General features: G+C 35.4%; 2 protein-coding genes across 3 annotated transcripts; one reads left to right on the top strand and one right to left on the bottom strand.

Moving 5' to 3' along the window:
* The first annotated feature begins 1,026 nt into the window (after nucleotides 1-1,026).
* LOC131835257 (olfactory receptor 4K3) lies at nucleotides 1,027-6,946 on the top strand. Of its 2 annotated transcripts, XM_059179617.1 has the most exons (2): nucleotides 1,027-1,930; nucleotides 6,933-6,946. In XM_059179617.1, exons 1-2 carry the CDS (start codon nucleotides 1,027-1,029, stop codon nucleotides 6,944-6,946), a joined length of 918 nt encoding a protein of 305 aa, XP_059035600.1. The 2 variants fall into 2 exon arrangements, with proteins under 2 accessions (XP_059035600.1, XP_059035599.1); XM_059179616.1 differs by lacking the exon at nucleotides 6,933-6,946 and having other exon boundaries at nucleotides 1,027-1,974.
* An 11,447-nt stretch (nucleotides 6,947-18,393) lies between these two features.
* Nucleotides 18,394-24,206, bottom strand: LOC131837126 (olfactory receptor 4K2-like). The gene is made up of 2 exons (XM_059183386.1): nucleotides 24,181-24,206; nucleotides 18,394-19,333 (listed from the first exon to the last, which is right to left on the bottom strand). Exons 1-2 carry the CDS (start codon nucleotides 24,204-24,206, stop codon nucleotides 18,394-18,396), a joined length of 966 nt encoding a protein of 321 aa, XP_059039369.1.
* Nucleotides 24,207-24,500: the final 294 nt, after the last annotated feature.

Raw genomic sequence — 24,500 nt, 5'->3', positions numbered from 1 at the left:
TCCTCTCAGTTGGCTTTCAGTGCAGTCATAGTGTCTCAGATCTCAGTAGAAAATCGTTTACCTAAGAAATCTAGTTTTAACTTTTGAGGCATATAGTATTATCTAACTTCTCCTAGCTTCACCATATCCTCTTCCGTCTATATATAAACCTGTCTCCTATTTGTTTCAAGTGAACTCCTGAAACAAGAAGAGTTTTCTGCTTCAAACTGCTTTGAGGAAAGTCTATAAAACCTAGCAATTAAAAAATATCTGATTTCAGGCAGCATGTTACTTGATGGCCTTTCAATATAAAATATACTTGGAAATGTATGAAACCTTCAGACTCTAGCTACATAATGTTCACCAACCTTGGAAAATTTTTGGTCTTGATGATTTGGAACAGGGGCCATTCATGTCTGCATAATTGGAATGAAGAACTGAAAATGAAAGTCTGTTTCATTTTTATTCTGGACAATCTCCATTGGAAAATCAGAACATACTATGTTTCTCCATAGCCATTTCCCCTCCCCTTATTTCTGTTCCTTCATCCTAATCACTGTAAGGAGACAGTGCCCACATTCCTTTCCACTTTTGTTTTCCCACTAATCATCTATCATAATTCTCAAATGTTGTTCACTCCAGTCCTTCAGTCATCATGATGTTTTGAAAAAGGCTACCATTCCCTCTCCCTTCAAAACTTGTTGGAAGTTAGCTGTGAATTTTCTTTATGTATTTTATAAAGGGAGGAGTAAGTCTTCAAATAGCTGAATTTTTATTTCTTTCATGAAGATTTTCGTCTTAAAAGCAAATTTCTAAGTCTTAAGAATTAATCTTCAGTTGAATCAAGTAAGATATCTGGAAAGTCCATGGGAAAATATTTGACTACTGTGAGCAGGGAAGTGATAAAACAGAGAACTATTTGGTAGTGGACTGCCACTAAATTATTTCCTGCAAAAAAAAAAAAATCTCATTTTGGATTTGATCACTGTATTTTTTCCTAGTTCTCCTCCCACTGGAAATGTCAGAGTCCTTCCAGAAATAGACTGAATGGCCTGGAATAATCAGTCAGTCATAACTGAATTCATACTACAGGGTCTCTCCAGTTCTTGGGAACTCCAGATCTTCTATTTCCTGTTTTTCTCCATGGTATATGCAGCCACTGTACTGGGTAACCTCCTTATTGTGCTCACCATCCTGTCAGAGCCACGCCTTCACTCACCCATGTACTTTTTGCTGGGCAATCTCTCCTTCATTGACATGTCTCTGGCTTCATTCGCCACCCCCAAAATGATTGCAGATTTCCTCAGTGAGCACAAAGCCATCTCTTTTGAAGGATGCATCACTCAGATTTTTTTCCTGCATCTGTTAGGGGGTGCTGAGATTGTACTGCTGATATCTATGTCTTTTGATAGGTACGTGGCTATATGTAAACCTTTACGTTACTTAACCATTATGAACCGAAGAATGTGTGTTGGGCTTGTAACACTTTCATGGATTGTTGGCATCTTCCATGCTATGAGTCAGTTAGCATTTACTGTCAATCTGCCTTTCTGTGGACCCAATGAAGTGGATAGCTTCTTTTGTGACCTCCCCTTGGTGATCAAACTTGCCTGTGTAGACACATACATTCTGGGAGTGTTCATGATCTCAACCAGTGGCATGATTGCCCTGGTGTGTTTTGTCCTCTTGGTGATTTCCTACACTATAATCCTGGTCACTGTTCGGCAACGTTCCTCTGGTGGGTCCTCTAAAGCACTTTCTACTTGCAGTGCCCACTTCACTGTTGTGACCCTTTTCTTTGGCCCATGCATTTTCATCTATGTATGGCCTTTCACAAACTTCCCAATAGACAAAGTGCTCTCAGTATTTTATACCATTTTCACTCCCCTCTTGAATCCAGTGATCTATACCCTTAGAAATAAAGATGTCAAGGATTCCATGAGAAAACTTAGCAGACATATCTTTAAGTCTAGGAAGACTGATATTACCCCTTGATTTCCTCATACAAAAATTAAATACTTGCTCTGCATTTATCCTCCTCATTCAGTTGATCAACAAAGTGATGCTACTGCAGAAACTGATAAGTTTATGGCAGAACTGTTTATGTAATCAGTCTCAGCACTTACTGAGTTCTGGTCATGTTAATTGTTCCTCATACAATATAACATTAACTACAGGGCACCATCAAACCTATACTCAGCATTTACCACACAGAGATCCACTTTTTAACATTCAGCTTCTGTCAGATGTAAACATTTATTTGAGTATTCCTTCCCCTGAGACATAGGCATGCTTTAAGGGTAGATTTTCCTCCCAGTCTCTTGTAATAACCTCTAAGAAAAGAGGCAAATGTGAAAGCACCAACACCTAGTATAGTAGCCTATACACTGAAGTTACAATGAGATCTTTTTATTGCTGACAAAGGTGCTAATGAATGGATTATTTTGGTTTGAAAGTCAGGAAAAGTGGAAGGTTTTTTGTAAGTAAAAATATTTGGTATTTAATGTTTTTATAACCCATCTTTGATGAGAATAATAATGTATCTTATATATATTCTGTCCCTAAGTTCCCTAGAGGATTATCCAATTTTAAAACAGTATAGTTAACTCCAGAAAATTCCTGTAGTCTTATATATATTAAATATTAATATGTGTTATACAGCAAATTCCAGCCACACTCCCATTCTAGAAGATGAAACTAAGACCCAAGGACACAGCTTTTTCATGGTCATGCTAATTAGGGGCAGGATCTAGGTCATTCATCTGCAAATAGAGATGTATCTTTATTTTCTAAGCAGTAACAAGTTATTTTGGAACTATGTTAGTTGTATTGTTTTTATAATCAAAATGTATCTTATAATTAGTAATGTCCTATAGGATCTTTGCCATTTTCACCCTGGTTAAACACAGTATTTGACTTAAGGAACCTATGAAATAGTAGTCTTTCAACATATTTGATATAGTTAATAACTGGAGTTTTTAGAACATAGAAATCATCTATCAGTATCTATTTATTTTAAGATGATGAAATTGAGAATCAGGGAATAAAGTAACTTTCCCAAGTTCATACATCTATATGATGACAGAGTCTGTCCTAGAATGTGCCTGTCTTCTCTCTCTCTGTCTCGCTCCATCTATGTCTCTCTCAACTGAACAAGGTCTAGGTTATCTTCAAGAGAATTTGGTCATTGTCATTCTGAGAGTTGCACATAGGAAAAATGTTTAATGCATATAAGTGGACTAACTGTAACCACAAATAATTATCCAACAGCCTGCCATTGTCAAAGTTTGCATAATATTGTGATATTATACTAGGTTGGGTTTAGATAAAGACAGTTGAATATATAGAGATAGCCAATGGTATAAACATATTGTAAAGATTTAAAAGATAAAAAAATCATTAAGGGAATGGAAGAGCAGATAAATGGACAAACAGACGGATGGGGGGGTTGGATGTATAGCAGGGTAAATATGTAAAATCATAAATAAATGAATAAATATCTTAACTATATTGACTCAGTAGTCTGTGTACTAAATCTATACAACTGTAAATTGCAATTATCACTTATTTAAATTTTTTAAAAGGTTATTGGATTTAGTAAAGTCAAAATGGGATACTCTTAAATGTTTCTTTTTTTTCTTTAAATCTTATTTTATTTTTTCAGTGTTCCAAGATTCATTGTTTATGCACCACACCCAGTGCTCCATGTAATATGTGCCCTCCTTAAGATCCACCACCAGGCTCACCCATCATCCCACCCCCCTGCCTTCCAAAACCCTCACTTTGCTTCTCAGAGTGGACAGTTTCTCATGCTTTATCTCCCCCTCCAATTTACCCCAATTCACTTTTCCTCTCCTTCTCCTAATGTCCTCCATGTTATTTCTTATGCTCCACAAGTAAGTGAAACCATATGATAATTTACTTTCTCTGCTTGACTTATTTCACTCAGCAAAATCTCCTCCAGTCGGGTCCATGTTGATACAAAAGTTGGGTATTCATCCTTTCTGATGGAGGCATAATACTCCATTGTATATATGGATCATATCTTCTTTATCCCTTCATCTGTTGAAGTGCATCTTGGCTCTTTCTACAGTTTGGTGATTGTGGCCATTGCTGCTATGAACATGCATCTGTTAGCCATTTCTATGTTTTCTTTGGAGAAGTGTCTGTTCACATCTTCTGCCCACTTTTAGATATGATTATCTGTTTTTTTGTGTGTTGAGTTTGAGGAGTTCTTTATAGATCTTGGATATCAGTCCTTTGTTTGTAGTGTCATTTGTGATTCTCAACAAGATCCTAGCTAACAGGGTGCCTGGGTGGCTCAGTGGGGTAGGCCTCTGCCTTCAGCTCAGGTCATGATCTCAGGGCCCTAGGATCAAGTCCTGCATCAGGCTCTCTGCTCAGCAGGGAGCCTGCTTCCCCCTCTCTCTGCCTGCTTCTCTGCCTACTTGTGATCTCTCTCTCTCTGTGTCTTTTTCTGTCAAATAAATAAATAAAATCTTAAAAAAAAAAATCCTAGCTAATAGGATCCATCCAACAATACATTAATAAGATTATCCCATCATGACCAGGTAGGATTTATCCCTGGGATGCAATGTTCAACATTCACAAATAAATCAATGTGATAGAACAAATCAATAAGAGAAGAACCAAAAAGAGAGAACCATTGGTCCTCTCAACTGATACAGAAAAAGCATTTGATAAAATACAGCATCCCTTTGTGATTAAAATGCTTCAAAGTATAGGGATAGAGGGAACATTCCTCAAATTCATAGAATCTATGAAAAACCCACAGCAAGTATCATTTTCAATGGGGAAATGCTGACAGCCTTCCCTTTGAGATCAAGAACACAACAAGGGCGCACACTCTCACCACTATTGTTCAACATCATGCTAGAAGAATCAGACAACAAAAAGAAATAAAAGGTACTCAGTTTGGCAAAGAAGAAGTCAAACTCTCTCTCTCTTTGCAGATTACATGATACTTTATATGGAAAACCCAAAAGACTCCACCCCAAACTACTAGAACTCATACAGCAATTCAGTAATGTGGCAGGATACAAAATCAATGCACAGAAATCAGTTGCTTCCTTATACACTAACAATGAAAATTTAGAAAGGGAAATGAGAGGATCAGTTCCATTTACTATAACACCAAGAACCATAAGATACCTGGAAATAAACCTAACCAAAGAAGTAAAGGATCTATACGCGAGGAACTTAAATGTGTTTCTTGTGATGCAGTACAACCACTTCAGTTTAGTAATATGTTTAATGGTCACTTGAGAGATCTACTGATGAATTAACACTAGTAAAAAAAAAAATACCTTTAGCTTATTTTTGACTGTCTGAATATTATAAATCTGTTCTCCCACCTTCTCAACACTTGATTAGATCAAGTTTCTACATTGGGTCTTTCATATTTCATTCTGATCCATAGCATATGGTTGGCTGATCAGGGTAAGGAATGTTACATATTTTTTGTCAGACTACATAATTTGTGCTCCAGATTAGCATCTTAACATACACAGGGATAGAATTATAGCCATATAAATGTCATGAGTTTCATTATAGGGAAATTGACATGTGCTTTAAAATAAAATTCCAAGTATTAGGAAAATAACATGGGAAATTAACCCCAAAGACAAAATCTAGATGGTTGGCATAAGCATCAACCTAAGAAAATTTGAGGAAAGGACTCTCTATTCTAAGCCCTCCACCTACACAGTGCTCTCCCTCCTTGCCTCATATTCTTTGCTGACAATAAGTTATCTGAGCATGCTTTTTACCTATCATTTCATTGCTATGAGAAAGAAACCTCACACTGAGTCTCGACAGTCCACTGTAAAGATAAACCTAGCAAAAAATTTCAGGAAATAATCTAATTTTATGATGCCGATTTCTTCACCTCGAAGAGTCAGTAGCCTAATTGAAACTGTGTGTAGTGTGGTGCAGTAGAGCAATTTTTTTCTTCTTCTTTTTTTTTTTTAAATTTTTTGAGTAAGATAACCTGTTCCCTATTTACCTCTTTTGAGCCTGTTTCACAAGTTGATCTCTAATTACAGTCGAATAAATGAAACCAGGAATAAATGTATATAAGGATATCAAATATTTAATATTGTTCAAAAATTAAATGTACACATACAGAATAAAACTGAGATTTGTTTGAGACTGGATGAGCTACAGCAGTGAGCCATCAGCCCCAAACAGGGTTCCTGGTACCAAAATCCCTTTAGATGTATTTCTCTCCCATTGTTCCTGCTCAAAGAACCACTGTCCCCTGCTCATTATAGGAATCACGAGGATAATCAGGAACGTGGCCTTTCATTTGATAATACTGATGATGTAGCGGGGGATTTTTGACACTTTATTAACAAAAACTTCACCAAAAGTGATTTGTTTCATGTGCCATTTTTTCTGGTCAGTTATCAGTTTGTGCTCCCCCCACCCATTTTGTTCCTGAAAACCTACTTAGAAGATGATGTTATAGTTTGCATTTCAAAAAATTGTAATGGTTTTAGAACTGAGACATAGTACAACTTTATAACACACCCCTTCAAGGTTTAACCTAAGCCCCACCTCTTCAGAGGAGGATTTTTCAATTCTTTTATTAACTTCTCTTTACTTTTTTCAGAGCTAATATTTCCTGCATTATTAATTTTACACATTCTTTAGATAGTTACTTAACCATTAAGTCTGTGTCATCTTCTTGTAATTTATAAGCATTTTAAAAACAGAAATTTTGCCCTTGTTTTTGTTGTTATTATTCATATGTTTGTTTCTTTTTTTTTTTGTATCTGCCATAGCATTTGACTTAGAGCACAGTTAGAAGCAATGATTTGGTATAATTTTTATAGTATTTACATTTTTCTAAATCTTTTTTTTTTGTTGTTGTTATATTCCACTGTTCTTTGATGGTATCATAGTAATCACAGAAATGTTGAGGTAGAGAGGATTTCAGAGATAAGTAGTTGCCTCTGTCAAATTCTGCCCCCATCAAATTCTGCCATTAATTATGGACCTTGTACAAACCTCTGATTTGATTAGATCAGATCAAGCACTATCATCATGTGTAGGACCTTTAATTGTCAATTCATTTTATCCTGTGGTAGTTCAAGTATAAAACTTCCTAAAAGTCAAGAGAAATTGTGAATGTCAGAATCTATAGGAAAAGGGACTCTGGTTTGATATTCTTTTTTTTTTTAAGATTTTATTTATTTATTTGACAGAGAGAGATCACAAGTAGGCAGAGAGGCAGGCAGAGAGAGAGAGAGGAGGAAGCGGGCTCCCTGCTGAGCAGAGAGCCCGATGCGGGACTCGATCCCAGGACCCTGAGATCATGACCCTATCCGAAGGCAGCGGCTTAACCCACTGAGCCACCCAGGCGCCCTGATATTCTTTAAATAATCCTGGAAATCCAGGAAAATATGCATCCTATAAATTTTGGTAGTTGTGTTTTCATTTTCATATGTCATGAGATATGTTCTAATATCTGATTTTCTTTTTTTATAAAATAGTTGTTTAAAAGTATGCTAATTTACTTGATCTATTCATCTGTTGATGGACATCTAGGTTCTTTCCATAGTTTGGCTATTGTGGACATTGCTGCTATAAACATTCGGGTGCATGTGCCCCTTTGGATCAATGTGCTTTGGTGAGTGCTGTGAAGTGTGTAAACCTGGTGATTCACAGACCTGTACCCCTGGGGATAAAAATATATGTTTATAAAAAATAAAAAATTTTAAAAAAAGTATGCTAATTTACACATATTTGTGAATTTTTCCATTTCCTTTTGGTATTGGTTTCTAGTTTCATTCCAGTGTGGTTGGAAAAGATGCTTGGGATGATTTCAGTCTTCTTAAATTTGTAATGACTTGTTTTGTGACCTAGCATGTGATCTCTTCTGGAGAGTGTTTCACGTGCACTTGAGAAAAATGTATATTCTGGTCCTACTGGGTGAAATGTTCTGTATATGTCTGTTAGGTCCAGCACCTGCTGTTTCCTTACTCATATTTAGTCTGGATCATCTATCCATTATCATTTAGGGTATTGAAGTCTTCTTTATTGTGTTGCTATCTATTTCTCCCTTCAGACCTGCTGATATTAGCTTTATATATTTATTTTTTAAAATATTTTTATTTATTTATTTGACAGACAGAAATCACAAGTAGGCAGAGAGGCAGGCGGGCGGTGGGGGGAGGCAGGCTCCCTGCCAAGCAGCCTGATGTGGGGCTCGATCCCAGGACCCTGGGATCATGACCTGAGCCGAAGACAGAGGCTTTAACCCACTGAGCACCCAGGAACCCCTAGCTTTATATATTTAGTTAGGTGTTGTCATGGGCATATATATTCCTAATTGTAACCTCTTCCTGTTGAATTGACCCATTAGCATTACATAATGACCTTCTTTCCTCTTGTGACAGTTTTTGACTTCAAATTTATTTTATTTTTTATTTTTTATTAAAATCTATTTTTTTCTGATATAAGCATACTCCTCCTTTCTTTTGGTTACCATTTGAATGAAATGTATTTTTCCATCCTTTCACTTTGAGCCTGTGTGTGTGTCCTTTATCTAAAGCAGATACCTTATAGAGAGCATATAGTTGGATCTTGCTTTTTATCCCTTTGGTGACCCTATGTCTTTTGTTTGGTGAGTTTAATCTATTTACATTTAAAGTAATTATTTTTAGATAAGGATTTACTGTTTCCTTAATTTTTTCTGTTTTGTAGTTTCTTTTGTTCCTCTTCCTCTCATCATCTTCATTATCGATGTGCCGCTTTTTTGCAATGGTATATTTTGATTATTTTCCCTTTATATTTTCTTATATTGCTACAGATTTTATTATCTGTGGATATACCATAGGCTTTCAAAAAACTTTTTGTTATAGCAGTCTGTTTTGGACTGATAACAACTTCACTTTAATTGCATATAAAAGCTACACTTTTACCTCCTGACACATCCTTTGTAGTGTTGTTGTAACAATTTAAGCATATAAAATAGCATGTCTAAAGGCCTCAAAAGAATGGATTATGGCACATGGGAAGAAGAATAAAATGAGTGTTCAAGAGGGAAAGGAATGCAAAATAGGGCTAAGGAGGTAAGCAAGGTTCAGATGATTCATGTCCTACTATACATTGTAATAATTTGTTATTGTATATTCCCTAACCACATTAGTGTTTTATCTGTGATACATAAAATGAAGTCTGTTACATTTTAAGCTTTTAGTAATAAATATTTGAGAATAAATACATATATCATATTCATCAATAGTAAAGTGAACAATGTTAAAATCAGCATCAAATCAGAATATTTCACCTTTGCAGAGACAAGTGCTGAACCGTGTATGCCCCTGTCCTATAATCCTTCCTGCTCCCTCTCCAGGTACTCTCTGTCACCTTAATCTAAAGGTTTCCACCAACTTGCATGGCATCCCCTCAATGAAAATACACCAAAATGCATTCCAGAACTGACATCAATAAGCCAGTAAGCTTACTTCAGGGTATGGGAGGAGAAGATATTCTGGGACATAGATTTAAGATGCAAGATGATGGGAAAAGAAGAGAGGAGGTAAAAGGAGGTACCTATTTCCAGAAATTGCTGAGTTAACAGTTCCAAGTCACCTCACCTGATAACCTTATAAGCCAATTACACTTAAAAAATTCAGTATTCTGGTTAAGTAAACAAATTCACAATTTTACAGGAAAGATCATAAAGAGATAAGAATGAGGATAACTTTTCTTCTGTAGCTCCACTGTAGTCTTCATGTGCAGACTATAAGTTTAGTACCCTGTTATCCACTGGAGAAAAAATGAGACAAAACTTTCATCAGATGACCTGAGAAGGCTATAAAAAGTTTTCACAACAAGAACTGGGTAAAAGCTGGCCTTTTGCTTTGAGTCTTCCCTCAATTATTCAGTGCTTCCTCATTCTTTCCAAGGCTCTGGCCACTTTTTTTTTTTCTTTCATTACAATCTCTTTCTACTACTGCTAACCTAATAATTTGTTCTCTAGAAAAAGTCAATCACATGCAACTCCTGAGTTCACTAGGTATTTGTGTTTCTCTCTGCATTTGCCCATGCTGTTCCTTCCCAGTGGCATACTTTGCCCCCAACTTTGCTTTCAAGTCTCAGATTAAGCACTATCTTTAAGAAGATTTCTCTGACTCTGCAGGCATATTTGGACATGCCTTTTCCTAAGTTCCTATATTATTGTATGCAAATCTACATCATGGCCATTATGACACTGCATTGTGATTATTTTTCTGTGATTAGATAGAATCTCTTTAAAGGTAAGGATAATTTTTTATTGTGTTTCCAAAGGACAGAGCATAGGCCCTCAAACAAACACAAAAACAAATGAAAAAAACATTTCTGGGAATATCTATACTGAGGGAGGAGATTAAGGTGGCACCTGTTTGACAAAGGTGGGAAATACTACTTAAGATAATGTCATCTCTCTGTTGACTATTACTAGACTATTTACCTATTTCAAGAAGAGGCCAGTCCTATCTTCCTACAATTAAAAATGCATTTGGAAGATCTAAAATAGCTCTCCAGTGTAAAATGAAATACAGGTGACCAAAAGCAGATTTCTACTGGAGTACAGTCAGAAGATCAGAACATAGGAGAAGAAAGGCATTTTAAAAAAGAAGAAGAAGAAGAAGAAGGGGAAGAAGACAGGGTGCCTGGGTGGCTCATTTGTTAAGTGTCTGCCTTCAGCTCAGGTCATGATCCCAGGGTCCTTGGATCGAGCCCTAAATCAGGCTCCCTGCTCAGCAGGAAACCTGTTTATCCTTCTCCTATTCTGCCTGCTTGTGTTCCCCCACCTGCTGTGTCTCTCTCTGTCAAATAAATAAACACAAAGAAATGGAAAAATGTTCCATGCTCCTGAATTGGAAGAATAAATATTGTGAAAATGTCTATGCTACCTAAAGCAATCTACACATTTAATGCAATTCCTATCAAAGTACCATCCATCTTTTTCAAAGAAATGGAACAAATAATGCTAAAATTTATATGGAACCAGAAAAGACCTCGAATAGCCAAAGGGATATTGAAAAAGAAAGCCAACGTTGGTGGCATCACAATTCCGGACTTCAGGCTCTATTACAAAGCTGTCATCATCAAGACAGCATGGTACTGGCACAAAAACAGACACATAGATCAATGGAACAGAATAGAGAGCCCAGAAATAGACCCTCAAATCTATGGTCAACTAATCTTCGACAAAGCAGGAAAGAATGTCCAATGGAAAAAAGACAGCCTTTTCAATAAATGGTGCTGGGAAAATTGGACAGCCACATGCAGAAAAATGAAATTGTACCATTCCCTTACACCACACACAAAAATAGACTCAAAATGGATGAAGGACCTCAATGTACGAAAGGAATCCATCAAAATCCTTGAGGAGAACACGGGCAGCAACCTCTTCGACCTCTGCCGCAGCAACATCTTCCTAGGAACAACGCAAAAGGCAAGGGAAGCAAGGGCAAAAATGAACTACTGGGATTTCATCAAGATCAAAAGCTTTTGCACAGCAAAGGAAACAGTTAACAAAATCAAAAGACAACTGACAGAATGGGAGAAGATATTTGCAAACGACATATCAGATAAAGGACTAGTGTCCAGAATCTATAAAGAACTTAGCAAACTCAACACCCAAAGAACAAATAATCCAATCAAGAAATGGGCAGAGGACATGAACAGACATTTCTGCAAAGAAGACATCCAGATGGCGAACAGACACATGAAAAAGTGCTCCATATCACTCGGCATCAGGGAAATACAAATCAAAACCACAATGAGATATCACCTCACACCAGTCAGAATGGCTAAAATCAACAAGTCAGGAAATGACAGATGCTGGCGAGGATGCGGAGAAAGGGGAACCCTCCTACACTGTTGGTGGGAATGCAAGCTGGTGCAACCACTCTGGAAAACAGCATGGAAGTTCCTCAAAATGTTGAAAATAGAACTACCCTATGACCCAGCAATTGCACTACTGGGTATTTACTCTAAAGATACAAACGTAGTGATCCGAAGGGGCACGTGCACCTGAATGTTTATAGCAACAATGTCCACAATAGCCAAACTATGGAAAGAACCTAGATGTCCATCAACAGATGAATGGATCAAGAAGATGTGGTATATATACACAATGGAATACTATGCAGCCATCAAAAGAAATAAAACCTTGCTATCTGCAACAACGTGGATGGAACTAGAGCGTATCATGCTTAGCGAAATAAGTTAAGCAGAGAAAGACAACTATCATATGATCTCCCTGATATGAGGAAGTGGTGATACAACATGGAGGCTTAAGTGGGTAGAAGAAGAATCAATGAAACAAGATGGGATTGGGAGGGAGACAAACCATAAGTGACTCTTAATCTCACAAAACAAACTGAGGGTTGCCGGGGGGAGGGGGTTTGGGAGAAGGGGGTGGGATTATGGACATTGGGGAGGGTATGTGATTTGGTGAGTGCTGTGAAGTGTGTAAACCTGGTGATTCACAGACCTGTACCCCTGGGGATAAAAATATATGTTTATAAAAAATAAAAAATTTAAAAAAAAATTAAAAAAAAAGAAAATACAAAAAAAAAATAATAAAATAAATAAATAAAATCTTAAAAAGAAGAAGAAGATAACAATGAATCTTAGAATACTGCATCAAAAACTCTTAATGTATTTTATGGTGACTAACATAACACAATAATAAAATATTAAAAAAAGAAAAAGAAGTATAACTGACTTTTTAATAATCCAGTTTGGCTTAAAATCTTATAGAAGAATAATCTGTAGAAGTATCAGTGACCCAAGGAGATACAATGAATGCTATATGTTTGTTGAGAATGAACCATCAGAAGTTAGGGACAAGAGTAGATTGTGTCAAGGTGAAGGTTAGAGCTGGAAGAAAAGTGGTAGATGTGGTGATAGAAAAGACATAATACACATCTTAATTTCTTTATTAGGAATCATAAACTGCCGGGGTAATATGCATGAATGGGGAGGGAGTGTACTAGTGTGCAAGACAAAACAGATGAGATCTCTGGTATTAGCCCAGTCTAAAAACTCACCTACAGTTTAGAATTCTGGCCTAATGTAAGCAGGTTTGTTTTTCTTCCATTTTTTTTATTTATTTATTTTTTTTTATAAACATATATTTTTATCCCCAGGGGTACAGGTCTGTGAATCACCAGGTTTACACACTTCACAGCACTCACCAAATCACATACCCTCCCCAATGTCCATAATCCCACCCCCTTCTCCCAAACCCCCTCCCCCCGGCAACCCTCAGTTTGTTTTGTGAGATTAAGAGTCACTTATGGTTTGTCTCCCTCCCAATCCCATCTTGTTTCATTGATTCTTCTTCTACCCACTTAAGCCTCCATGTTGTATCACCACTTCCTCATATCAGGGAGATCATATGATAGTTGTCTTTCTCTGCTTGACTTATTTCACTAAGCATGATACGCTCTAGTTCCATCCATGTTGTTGCAAATGGCAAGATTTCATTTCTTTTGATGGCTGCATAGTATTCCATTGTGTATATATACCACATCTTCTTCTTCCATTTTTTAAAGAAAATCTATCAAGCTCTATTTTGTTTTGAAATCTACCACTATCTCATTTTATCAAATTAGTTTTTCTTTATAAACCTTTGAGGAAAGACAAAAAACATGTTGGGTATGCAGGCTGCTTACTTGCAAACTCTGCTAAAAGAATGATGAGAAAACCAGGATAGAAATTGACAAACTTATCCCAAACCAGAAGCCCAGTAAGTGGTATAGAGCTGCGTTCAAATCAGATAACCAGGTTTCAGTGGTGATATTCATAGTCTCCACTCCAAGAGTTCTTAGTCTTGTGTGTACCACAGACCCCTCTGAGCTTCAGCAAAGCTCAAAGCCTCACTAGAATAATATGGCAAATATACAAACTAAAATACTTAGGAGTATAAGGAAAGCTGATCAAACTTAATTATACTTATCAAAATGTGATATGTACAGTGTGGGGTTTAACTGATTGCCCAGGAAAGGGTTTTACCACATAAACCTCCAGGTAGAAATTAGATATTTATCCTACATCTTCAGGGATATCCTAGCCAGATGAAATGTCTGACTTGATGCTACAATTTCATGGTTCCAATTTTAATAGTTTCTTAAACAATACTTCTACCAAATCTCCAAATAAGCTATTCCCTTAATTTTCAAAATGTGGAGAAAATCTTTCTGCCTACAGTTGTAACCTTCTTCATGTGCTAAATATAAAGTGAATAAGTAATTGTGACCATTCATTTCTAGTTAATATTTGTAATAAATGTAGTTATATAAGAATTTTAAGCATTTCACTACTATGTTTTGAATGAGTAAAAGACAAAGAGAGACAAAATATGTGAACAATATTTTATCACTTTTTAATCATATAAATTTTACTTAAAAACATTGTGATAAAATAAGACACTGACTTGTAGAACATTTATTATTTTCCCCTTTCATGGCATCTTGGTATATATTTCTACAAAAATGAATAAAAAATTTCTAAAATATAATGCTTCCTTTGAAAAACACAGACCTACAAAAGACAATATTAACTACATCAGTGCACCAAAGATTAATAATTGGCACAAATCCAGTATTCTAAAATTAGTTAATGTTTGGTAAATTGACACATCCTAATAGTCTACAACCATGTTCTTGATGTTTAATTAAGCATATCTATATCCATTCCATTTAAACTGTCATTTATGCATGCCTAACACAATTGGCAACAATAATATTATTAGTTAGCATTCATTAAACATTTAATGAGTGCCAAGCACTCTTTATTATGTTACATGTCTTTTTTATTAATTTGTATAACATTCCTAGTGGTTATATATTAAGTCTACAATTTATCAGTGAAAAAAAAAAAAAACAGAGTTAGAAACATTAAGAATATGTGCTCAAAGTTCTACACAAGAAAGTGCTGAGACTGGAATTCCACCTACAACAGACTGGTCCCATCTAATTGCTAGATATGTTTCTTAAAAACAGATAAACAGGGGCACCTGGGTGGCTCAGTGAGTTAATGCCTCTGCCTTCAGCTCAGGTCATGAGCTCAGGGTTCTAGGATTGAGTCCTGCATTGGGCTCTCTGCTCAGCAGGGAGCCTGCTTCCTCCTCTCTCTCTCTCTCTCTCTCTGCCTGCCTCTCTGCCTACTTGTGATCTCTCTCTGTCAAATAAATAAAATCTTAAAAAAAAAAAACAGATAAACAGATCTTGTAAATTAATGAATCACGAGCACCCAGAAAAGATCTTAAACAGAGTAGGTGCTCAATGAATAGTTATTGAACTAAAGATTTTTCAGAAGCAGGATTTATATTTAAAGATTTTATTTATTTATCAGAGAGAGAGAGGGAGGGAGAGAGTGAGCACAGGCAGACAGAATGGCAGGCAGAGGCAGAGGGAGAAGCAGGCTCCCCGCTGAGCAAGGAGCCCATGTGGGACTGGATGTATATTTAAAAACAAAGATGTGGAGGTTCCTCAAAAAGTTAAAAATATAACTACCCTATGACCCAGCAATTGCACTACTAAGTATTTAACAAAGGATACAATCATAGTGATTCAAAGGGGCATATGCATCCCAATGTTTATAGCAGCAATGTCCACAATAACCAAACATGGAAAGAGTCCAGATGTCTATTGACAGATGAATGGATAAAGAAGATGCGGTATGTGTGTATATACACACACGCGCATGCATATACAGGCATCAAAAAATGAAATCTTGCCATTTGCCACGAGGTGGATGGAACTGGAGTGTATTATGCTAAGTTAAATAAGAGAAAGACAAATACCATATGATTTCACTCATGTGGAATTTAGGAAACAAAACTGACGAACACAGGAGAAGGGAAGGAAAAATAAGATAAAATCGGAGAGGGAGACAAACCATAAGAAACTCTTAATTGTAGGAAACAAACTGAGAGTTGCTGGAGGAGAGGTGGGTGGGGTAATGAGGTAATTGAGTAATGGGCATCAAGGAGGGCACTGGGTATTATATGCAACTGATTAATCACTACATTCTACCCCTGAAACTAATAATTCATTATATGTTAACTACCTTGAATTTAAATAAAATTAAAAATTAAAAAATCAGGGGCGCCTGGGTGGCTCAGTTGGTTAAGCCGCTGCCTTCGGCTCAGGTCATGATCCCAGCGTCCTGGGATCGAGTCCCACATCGGGCTCCTTGCTCGGCAGGGAGCCTGCTTCTCCCTCTGCCTCTGCCTGCCACTCTGTCTGCCTGTGCTCGCTCGCTCTCCCTCTCTCTCTCTCTGATGAATAAATAAAATCTTTAAAAAAAAAATTAAAAAATCATTACAAAGATGATAATTTTTACTGAAGAATGGAATTAAGACAAAGGACATTTTTACCTTAAATTTTTATCATTTCTCTGATTGACTCTGAGGCAAGAAGGAAGAGTTTATGATTTGGTTAAAAATGAACTAGTATTTTAAACTAGAATTTTTTTTTATTATGTTATATTAGTCACCATAGAATATGATTTTATACCTAAGTCCAACACTACATTTCTTCACAAACTTCTGCCAAATTATTTAACTTCAGATATTAAATATTTGGCTTGGAGATTGTGTTAAAGCATACTGAAACCTTAAAAATTGAGAATAAATATAAGAATCTATTAATACTATTAAAACCAAACTGTCTAAATCCATCATAACAGATTATTTCCTAAACTATTTTCATATACTTAAGTCAGTTCAAATAGATACAGCCTATCAGTACGTTGTTGTTCATAAAAATCACAAATTATCTGACAATCTAATCTAATTTTTTCTAACTACCCTCCATGTTAGTGAAGGAAAACTGGAAAGTGTTCTTTTGTTTTTCTGCCATATGTCTTAAGAAGTCATAATCAAAGAGACATCCTAAAACTAGAATATCAGATTTTGTGAGCTACTGGTTTCACTTGAATGCAGCTATTCTTTAAAGGTATACTTTATGAATAAGATGCATTTTCATTTAGAGTCTGTGCAGATGGGAAGGGAAAATAAAATTACATTTTTAGAGTCTCTTCTGTCCAGTTTCCATAAAAGTCACAACAAACAATCTAGTTTTATTATCTTCACAATATAAATTACAAAGGGTAGAGAGATAAAGTGAATATCCTAGGATAACACAGCTAGAAAAAAAACAGATCCAAAATTTAATTTTGAGATCTACATATTTTTAGAAAAATGATCTTTGCCTCTTACAGTGATTCAGTCTTGAGCCAACTTTATGAATTCTCTGCATCTTATGTTCTTCATCAGCAGTTAGGGAAATTATTTGGTTAGCTGATTTCCAAAGACCATCTTGTAATAAAATATATCTTTAACAAAATCAGTTATAAATCAGAATAGGGAGAACTGTGCTATATTTTTTTAACTTAGTTTCATCTTTTCTTCCTATAGGCTACTTATATTGAAAATGAGGAACAAAACTCATACTAAGACTAATAATATTTTGGAATATTTTATTTTGGGAATGACAAACTTGTCATGAATTAAGTAGTTAATTTTCCAAGAAGTTAGTCTTGCTATTAAATGAGTTCATCATATTTCTGATATTTGGCCAGGTTTTAGAAGTTTATCAGACCTGAGTGGTTTACTTTCTATCATTTAAACTTCACAAATGGCCATTTAATCAGTTATTTGCTATATTAAATATCAAGTGTGGTAGTGATCTGTACACTTCTTAAAAACTATATCATTAAATTTCAGATCCTCCAAACTGTACTGTTTTATTCAAAGCTGACTCAGAACTCAAACAGTTTCATGTAATAAATCAGGATTCTTCTGCTTTATTCAGAACAATCTCTTCACAATATGAATTCCCCCACAAAAATATTCCCAATGCTATGGGGGGGGGGACCCTGTTATGCCCAACACTCTTTTTTTTATTGTGTTATGTTAGTCACCATAAAATACATCATTTGTTTCTGATGCAGTGTTCCGAGTACACCCAACACTCTTAATCAAAGTTCTGCAAGTGGACACCATCAGAATGCCACAAAGCTGCCACAGAGTGGGAATGTTCTGGGTTAGAAGACAAGAGAACACTATTTTATTTCAGGTTTCTCTAAGCTGACTGAGGTATGTTGATAGGACTCAGGGATTTATGAAGCCCTGAGTTTATGTTTTAGTGATATATCCATTTCTCTATGAAATTAACCTACAGATTTCAACAGATTTTCAAAGGTTCTATGATTTCAAAAGGCTTGCAAACATTTCACTAACTTTTAGGCAAAATATTTCATATCTCTCAACCCCAGCTTCCTACTTTTGTGGATTTAGATTAAAGGACTTGAAGTTCTAAGTTTAATTTTCTATTGCTATAAGGACAAAACTGATGATGTGTATCTCAGACAGGAGATTCATTGCACTGGGTATCTTGAAGTAGTTTTCCCAAGATTCAAGTTTTGATTACTTAGTTTCTTCTTCACAGCAGTCTTCACTTCCTGATTTCTAAAGGTATAGATAAGTGGATTCAGAAAGGGGGTGAAGATGGTATAGAAAACAGACAGAACTTTGTCTACCAGGAAGTTGGTAAAAGGCCACACATAGATAAAGATGCAAGGCCCAAAGAACATAAACACAACTATAAAATGTGCAGTGCAGGTAGAAAGAGCCTTAGATGTCCCTGTAGAGGAGTGGTGGTCCTTGATTGTGACAAGAACAATGATATAGGAAGTGAGCAAAAGCAGAAAACTTACAAGAGCAATCACACCACTGGTAGAGATCATGAAGATTCCAAGAACATATATATCTATACAGGCCAGCTGGATGACCAAAGGAAGGTCACAGAAGAAACTGTCTACAACATTGGGACCACAGAAGGGTAAATAGAGGGTGAAAGCTAACTGACTCATTGTATGCAGGAAGCCTACTGTCCAAGAGGTTACCACAAGCCCAGCACACACTTTTTGGCTCATTATTGTTGAATAATGTAGAGGTTTGCATATGGCAATGTACCTGTCAAAAGACATGGAGATCAGCAGCACAATCTCAGTCCCGGTGAAAAGGTGCAAAAAGAAGATCTGCGAAATGCAGCCCTCAAAGGAGATGGTCTTACGCTCAGCAAAGAAGTCCATGATCATCTTTGGAGTAGCAAAGGAGGACAGGCACATGTCAATGAAAGACAGATTGCTAAGGAGGAAATACATGGGAGAGTGAAGGTGTGGGGTAGACAGAACTGTGAGCAAAATCAGGCTGTTGCCCAACATAGTTATCAAATAGAAAACAGAAAATATTACAAAGAAAAAAGTCTGGAGCTCAGGAGAATCAGTAAGTCCAAGTAACACAAATTCAGACACTCTAGAATGGTTGAACCGCTCCATTGATCTGCAGACTGCTCTGTAATGACAAAAATAAGACAAAATGACATAGGCAGAAATTGTGACACTTTTACATATGGAGTTATGATATCAATTAATAATTCATAAGAATACTAATTACCTAAAAGCCAACTAACAACTATCTCAGTAAAGATTTGTCCTTTTGGAACAAACAACAATTGCTGTTAGCACTTCAAATGGACAACTTCTTGGTTTGGCCAACATCAGTACCCAACATTTTGGGTTATACTTTTCATATACCCATACAATAATATTCCCATTCTGAATACTGAGTAATGAGTTACATAATCCATGTTTACAAAGTAAGATTACACTAAGTTACTGCACTCTACCTAATAAGTCAGGTATAAAAAAGTTTAAATGAGGGTTGAAATCTCCAAACTTTCTGTTAAACAATAATAATAAAATATAATTATTTAAAATCTATTATTATTGCATGCTGGATATAACTAAGAGTTTAACATAATTTCAGAAGACCTATTAAGTATCCTAAGAAGGTAATAAATGATTCTTTTAGTGGTCTCCAGTTTTCTCAGCTTCAGAAAAATCCAGTTCCATTCTAACCTCACTTGCAAATTTGCAAACTGTTTTGTCACTATTGATAAGTATTATTTTTAATATATAATTTTGTTTTCTTAATTTTATGGGTCATGTTCTTTATTTTTGTAAATTGCTTTTTTTAAATTTTTTTTTATTTCTTTTCAGCGTAAAGTATTCATTGTTTTTGCACCACACCCAGTCCTCCATGCAATCTGTGCCCTCTCCAATACCCACCACCTGATTCCCCAACCTCCCACCCCCCACCCCTTCAAAAGCCTCAGGTTGTTTTTCAGAGTCCATAGTCTCTCATGATTCACCTCCCCTTCCAATTTGCCTCAACTCCCTTCTCCTCTCCACCTCCCCTTGTCCTCCATGCTATTTGTTATGCTCCACAAATAAGTGAAACCATATGATAATTGACTCTCTCTGATTGACTTATTTCACTCAGCATAATCTCTTCCATATAATTTCTTAATTCCATAAAACTATTGATAACTGAAAGGTATACCTACAACATGAATTATTCTCGACTTGAAACATTTAAAAAAGAGAGAATATCCCTCCTTTACATCTCATGCTATTCCAACAAAGGTATTTTTTGACTAGAAAAAAAATAGATTCTAGAACTGAACCAGAAAATATACAAGATGAATATTAGACCTCTTGTAATATCAGAATATAAGAATATAAGATGCTCAAAACAAAAATCAAAAACCCACTTAAGTGATACTATTTCCAAGTGACACAGGAGTCACTGGGGCAAGAAAAAGATACTTTTAAGGGCTCAGTCTCATTTTTCAAAATTGAAAAAAATATAAAAAGATTTTTATTTGCAATACATTTTAAGTGCTACAAATACCTTCTATGATATTTTTCATATAAGTAACCACCTGGTTTCCCGTTAGAGAAAAATTTGGCTTCATCCTCATTTATTTGCACATAACTCAAATTGTTCTGTCAATATTGATAAATATTTATAAAATTTGTCAGAGAACAATATTCCAGAAATCTTACAACTGAACTGTGGCAAAATAGTTAAAAGGGTTAAGGTGTTCTTAATGTGCTGTGTGACCTTGATTGTACATGAGGAGCCTCTGTAATATTTGACATCTTACCTGAGAGAATTAAATTAGATAGCCTGTATAAAGTCCTTATATCTCCTGGACAACATTCAAGAACTCTCTAGGTTTCAAAATCCAAATTTCAGAATACTGCTTGGAAGTAATCAGCTTGTTTTATTTCACTAATAAACATAATAATTGCAGTAAAAATATTCAAATCTAGTTTTAATTCAGGGATTAGGAAAAGATATGTGCTTATAAAATCATTTCATCTTTTTGAAGTTAAATTACTTCTTTCCAAATGAAAATTATTAGTATCTTGATATATTAAAAATCTCAGCCTCACTCATTTAAATATTTGTTCTATTTTCCTAACTTAATAATATTACTAGTAAGGAGAATGTAAGTTATTATAGCTAATTATATATATATATATATATATATATATACACACACACACACACACACACACACATATGTATACACACACACACACACACACACACACACACTATGAATATATTGTGTATTCATTATAAGTGAATAAAGAGTTACCAGGTTTTTTCTCCTTTTATCTTCAGAAGGGCATCTCTAAAACCTATTTAATGAAATCATCCATCTTTATGTCTTCAGGTTATACATTTTTTCTTTATTACACTTACATTATATTTGCTTTATAGAATTATTAAATGAATTGTTCTAGCCACCTGACGAACATAAACCATGACTGCTTCTCAAAATCCTTAATATTATTTCCAGCTTTTATCCTACCAGCTATACATCAGGAATCAAAATACTACATCCTTCAAGATTCAGAAGCCTACTGAAATCACCATGGTCCTTATAGATATATGTTTTTCCCAGTCCTGGTATAAAAGCCTCTAGAAAGTAGCAACATTTAGGGGCTGAGGGACTGGATATTCCTGTCTGCTTGCAGTGGGAGTTATTAAAATGTTGAGCTGACTTTTCCCAAAGTTGCAAGAATTGTGGAGTATGTCTTTGTTATTTAAAGTGAGGAAACACACTCATGCTCATGATGAAGCCGTGTTCATCACAACTGGGACTGGCCTAGGAGAAGGACTCCTTTGACCAGTCTGAAGGAGCATTTAGGAGCAAAAAATTGCTCCTTTGAATGTGGAAATATTCTCACCTTTATGCCCCAGTGTTCATTGTCTAAAAGTTGGAAAATTATTCTTGTAGGCTAAGGCACTTTGTCAGTGAAAGAAATTTTGCTTACTGGAAGAATCATATAGCAAAATAATCATGTATTGTGTTTTTGACAGGGCACTAAAAATAAGTACAAGCTGGTAGGTACCAGCAGGTAAAATCTGGGAAAGGAGAAATTGGGAAGCCCAAAGTGCAAAAGAAGTGAAGAAAGGTACTTGCAAGTGCCCTAGAGGAATGGTGTATTAATTAAATTATACAAATAAATGTAAAGCATTTAGCACAATATCTGGCACAGAGAAAGTGGTGAATATAGAATAACTAGCAGAGGTGATTCTAATTAACTATTATTTGGAATGTCCATGACACATAATTCAGAAAGATTCCAAATGTAGACTCTCAACCTGAAACCCTAACTGAGGGTCTTGCCATATTTTCTTGAAGGCCAGTCATTCATCTGTGGATTGCTCTCCAAACACAACTTTCTCCTCAAGTTTCTCAGTAATTTGAACTCTTCACAACTACAATACCTATCCTACATTCCCCATAAGACTAACAGTAGATCCCAAGAAAATCTTCCTTAGCTGACCACATTACTTATAGTCTTTGAAATAATAAAACAAATAACTTTGTTTTGAAGATTTTAAAAATTTCTCTTCTATAAAAAGAAAGGGAATAAAAGAAAAAAAAAAGGCCAACCAACCCAAAAGCAGTTGCAAAAATTCGGTATATTTTAAGTATTTGCCCACTTTAAAACAAAAGGTAAGTGTATACAGACTACTAGAGTTATTCTGGAAAGGCGAGAGAATTAACAAAAAAAGTAGCGGAAATAAAAGATAATTCAGAAACAGAGTTATGAAGGAGTGTGAGAACATTATGCAGATGTTCTGTATCTTGGGTGTAGTGGAAGTTACACAAATCTATATATATGTATTAAAATCCACAACACTGCAATACCAAAAGAAACCAAAATCAGTTTTGCTTTAAGATAATTTATAAAGTAGAATTTTAGAAAGAAAAACCAGAAAATTTTGCTTACAAAAGAAGCAAATAAAACCATGAGATTTCTTATAAACCAACATTAACCTACTAAAATATATAGTAAAAAAAAAAAAAGTTTTCCAGATAAGCAACAGAATACATAAATAAGAGTAATCTTAATCTGAAATGTGTTGGATATATGTGACAAGCTGTAATACTCTACAAAAGGAAAAAAATGAAATACATGCTGTGTTATTGGAAGGAAAAATACAATATTGCTCAACAAGAAAATTGTTTTATTGAGGTATAAATAACACACAGCATTCTACTGGTTTCAGATGTACAACATAAAGTTTGAACAATTCTATACATACTCAGTGCTCACAATGGTAAGTGTAGTCACCATCAGCCAAACAACATAGTACAACATTATTAACTATATTCCCTGTTCTGTAATTTTATCTCTGACTTTATTTCGTACTGAAAATTTGTGCCTCTTTCTCCCTTTTATCTATTTCACCTATTCCCCTACTCACCTTCCCTCTAGAAACCACCAGTTTGTTCTCTGTATGTGAGTCTGTTTTGTCCCTTTTTTCTGTTTCTTTATTTCTTAAATTCCACAATGAGTGCAGTCATATGGTATTTGCCTTCCTCTGACTAACTTATGTCATTTATCATTATACTCTCTAGCTGTATCCATGCCATTGCTATTGGCAAGATTTCATTCTTTTTATACTGAATAATATTCCAGTATGTAAAACATACCAATTACACACACACACACAGCTTTTTAATTGATTTATCTATCTGTGGATACTTAGGTAACTTCCAATCTTAGTTATTATAAATAATGCTGCAAGAAACATAGGGGTGAATGTCTTGGAAAATTAGTACTTTTGTTTTCATTAGTAAATATCCAATAATGAAATTACTGGATTATATGGTGTTTCTGTTTTTCATTTTTTGAGGAAACTCCATACTGATTTTCACAGTGACTGCACCTTTTCATTCCCACCAACAATGCATGAGGGTTCCCCTTACTCCATATCTTCACCAATACTTGTTTTTATTTTTGATATTAGCCATTCTGACAAGTGTGGGCTGAAACCTTATTGAGGTCTTGATTTGCATTTCCATGATGTTTAGAGATGTTGAGCATCTTTTCGTATGTCTGTTGGCCACCTGTATATCTTTGGAAAAAATGTCTAATCAGGTTCTCTGCCCATTACTTTATCAGAGTGTTTGTTTTTTGATATTAATTTCTGTAAGTTCTTTTCATATTTTGGATGTTAACCCCTTATAAGATACATCATTTGAAAATATCTTCTCCTTTCAGCTTTATTTTGTTCATGGTTTCCTTCACTGTGCAAAAACTTTTCA

Source organism: Mustela lutreola, chromosome 7, assembly GCF_030435805.1.
Source record: "Mustela lutreola isolate mMusLut2 chromosome 7, mMusLut2.pri, whole genome shotgun sequence".
Taxonomy (NCBI): domain Eukaryota; kingdom Metazoa; phylum Chordata; class Mammalia; order Carnivora; family Mustelidae; genus Mustela; species Mustela lutreola.
The sequence above is the reverse complement of the archived record's forward strand: the minus strand, read 5'-3'. Positions and strand labels throughout refer to the sequence as shown.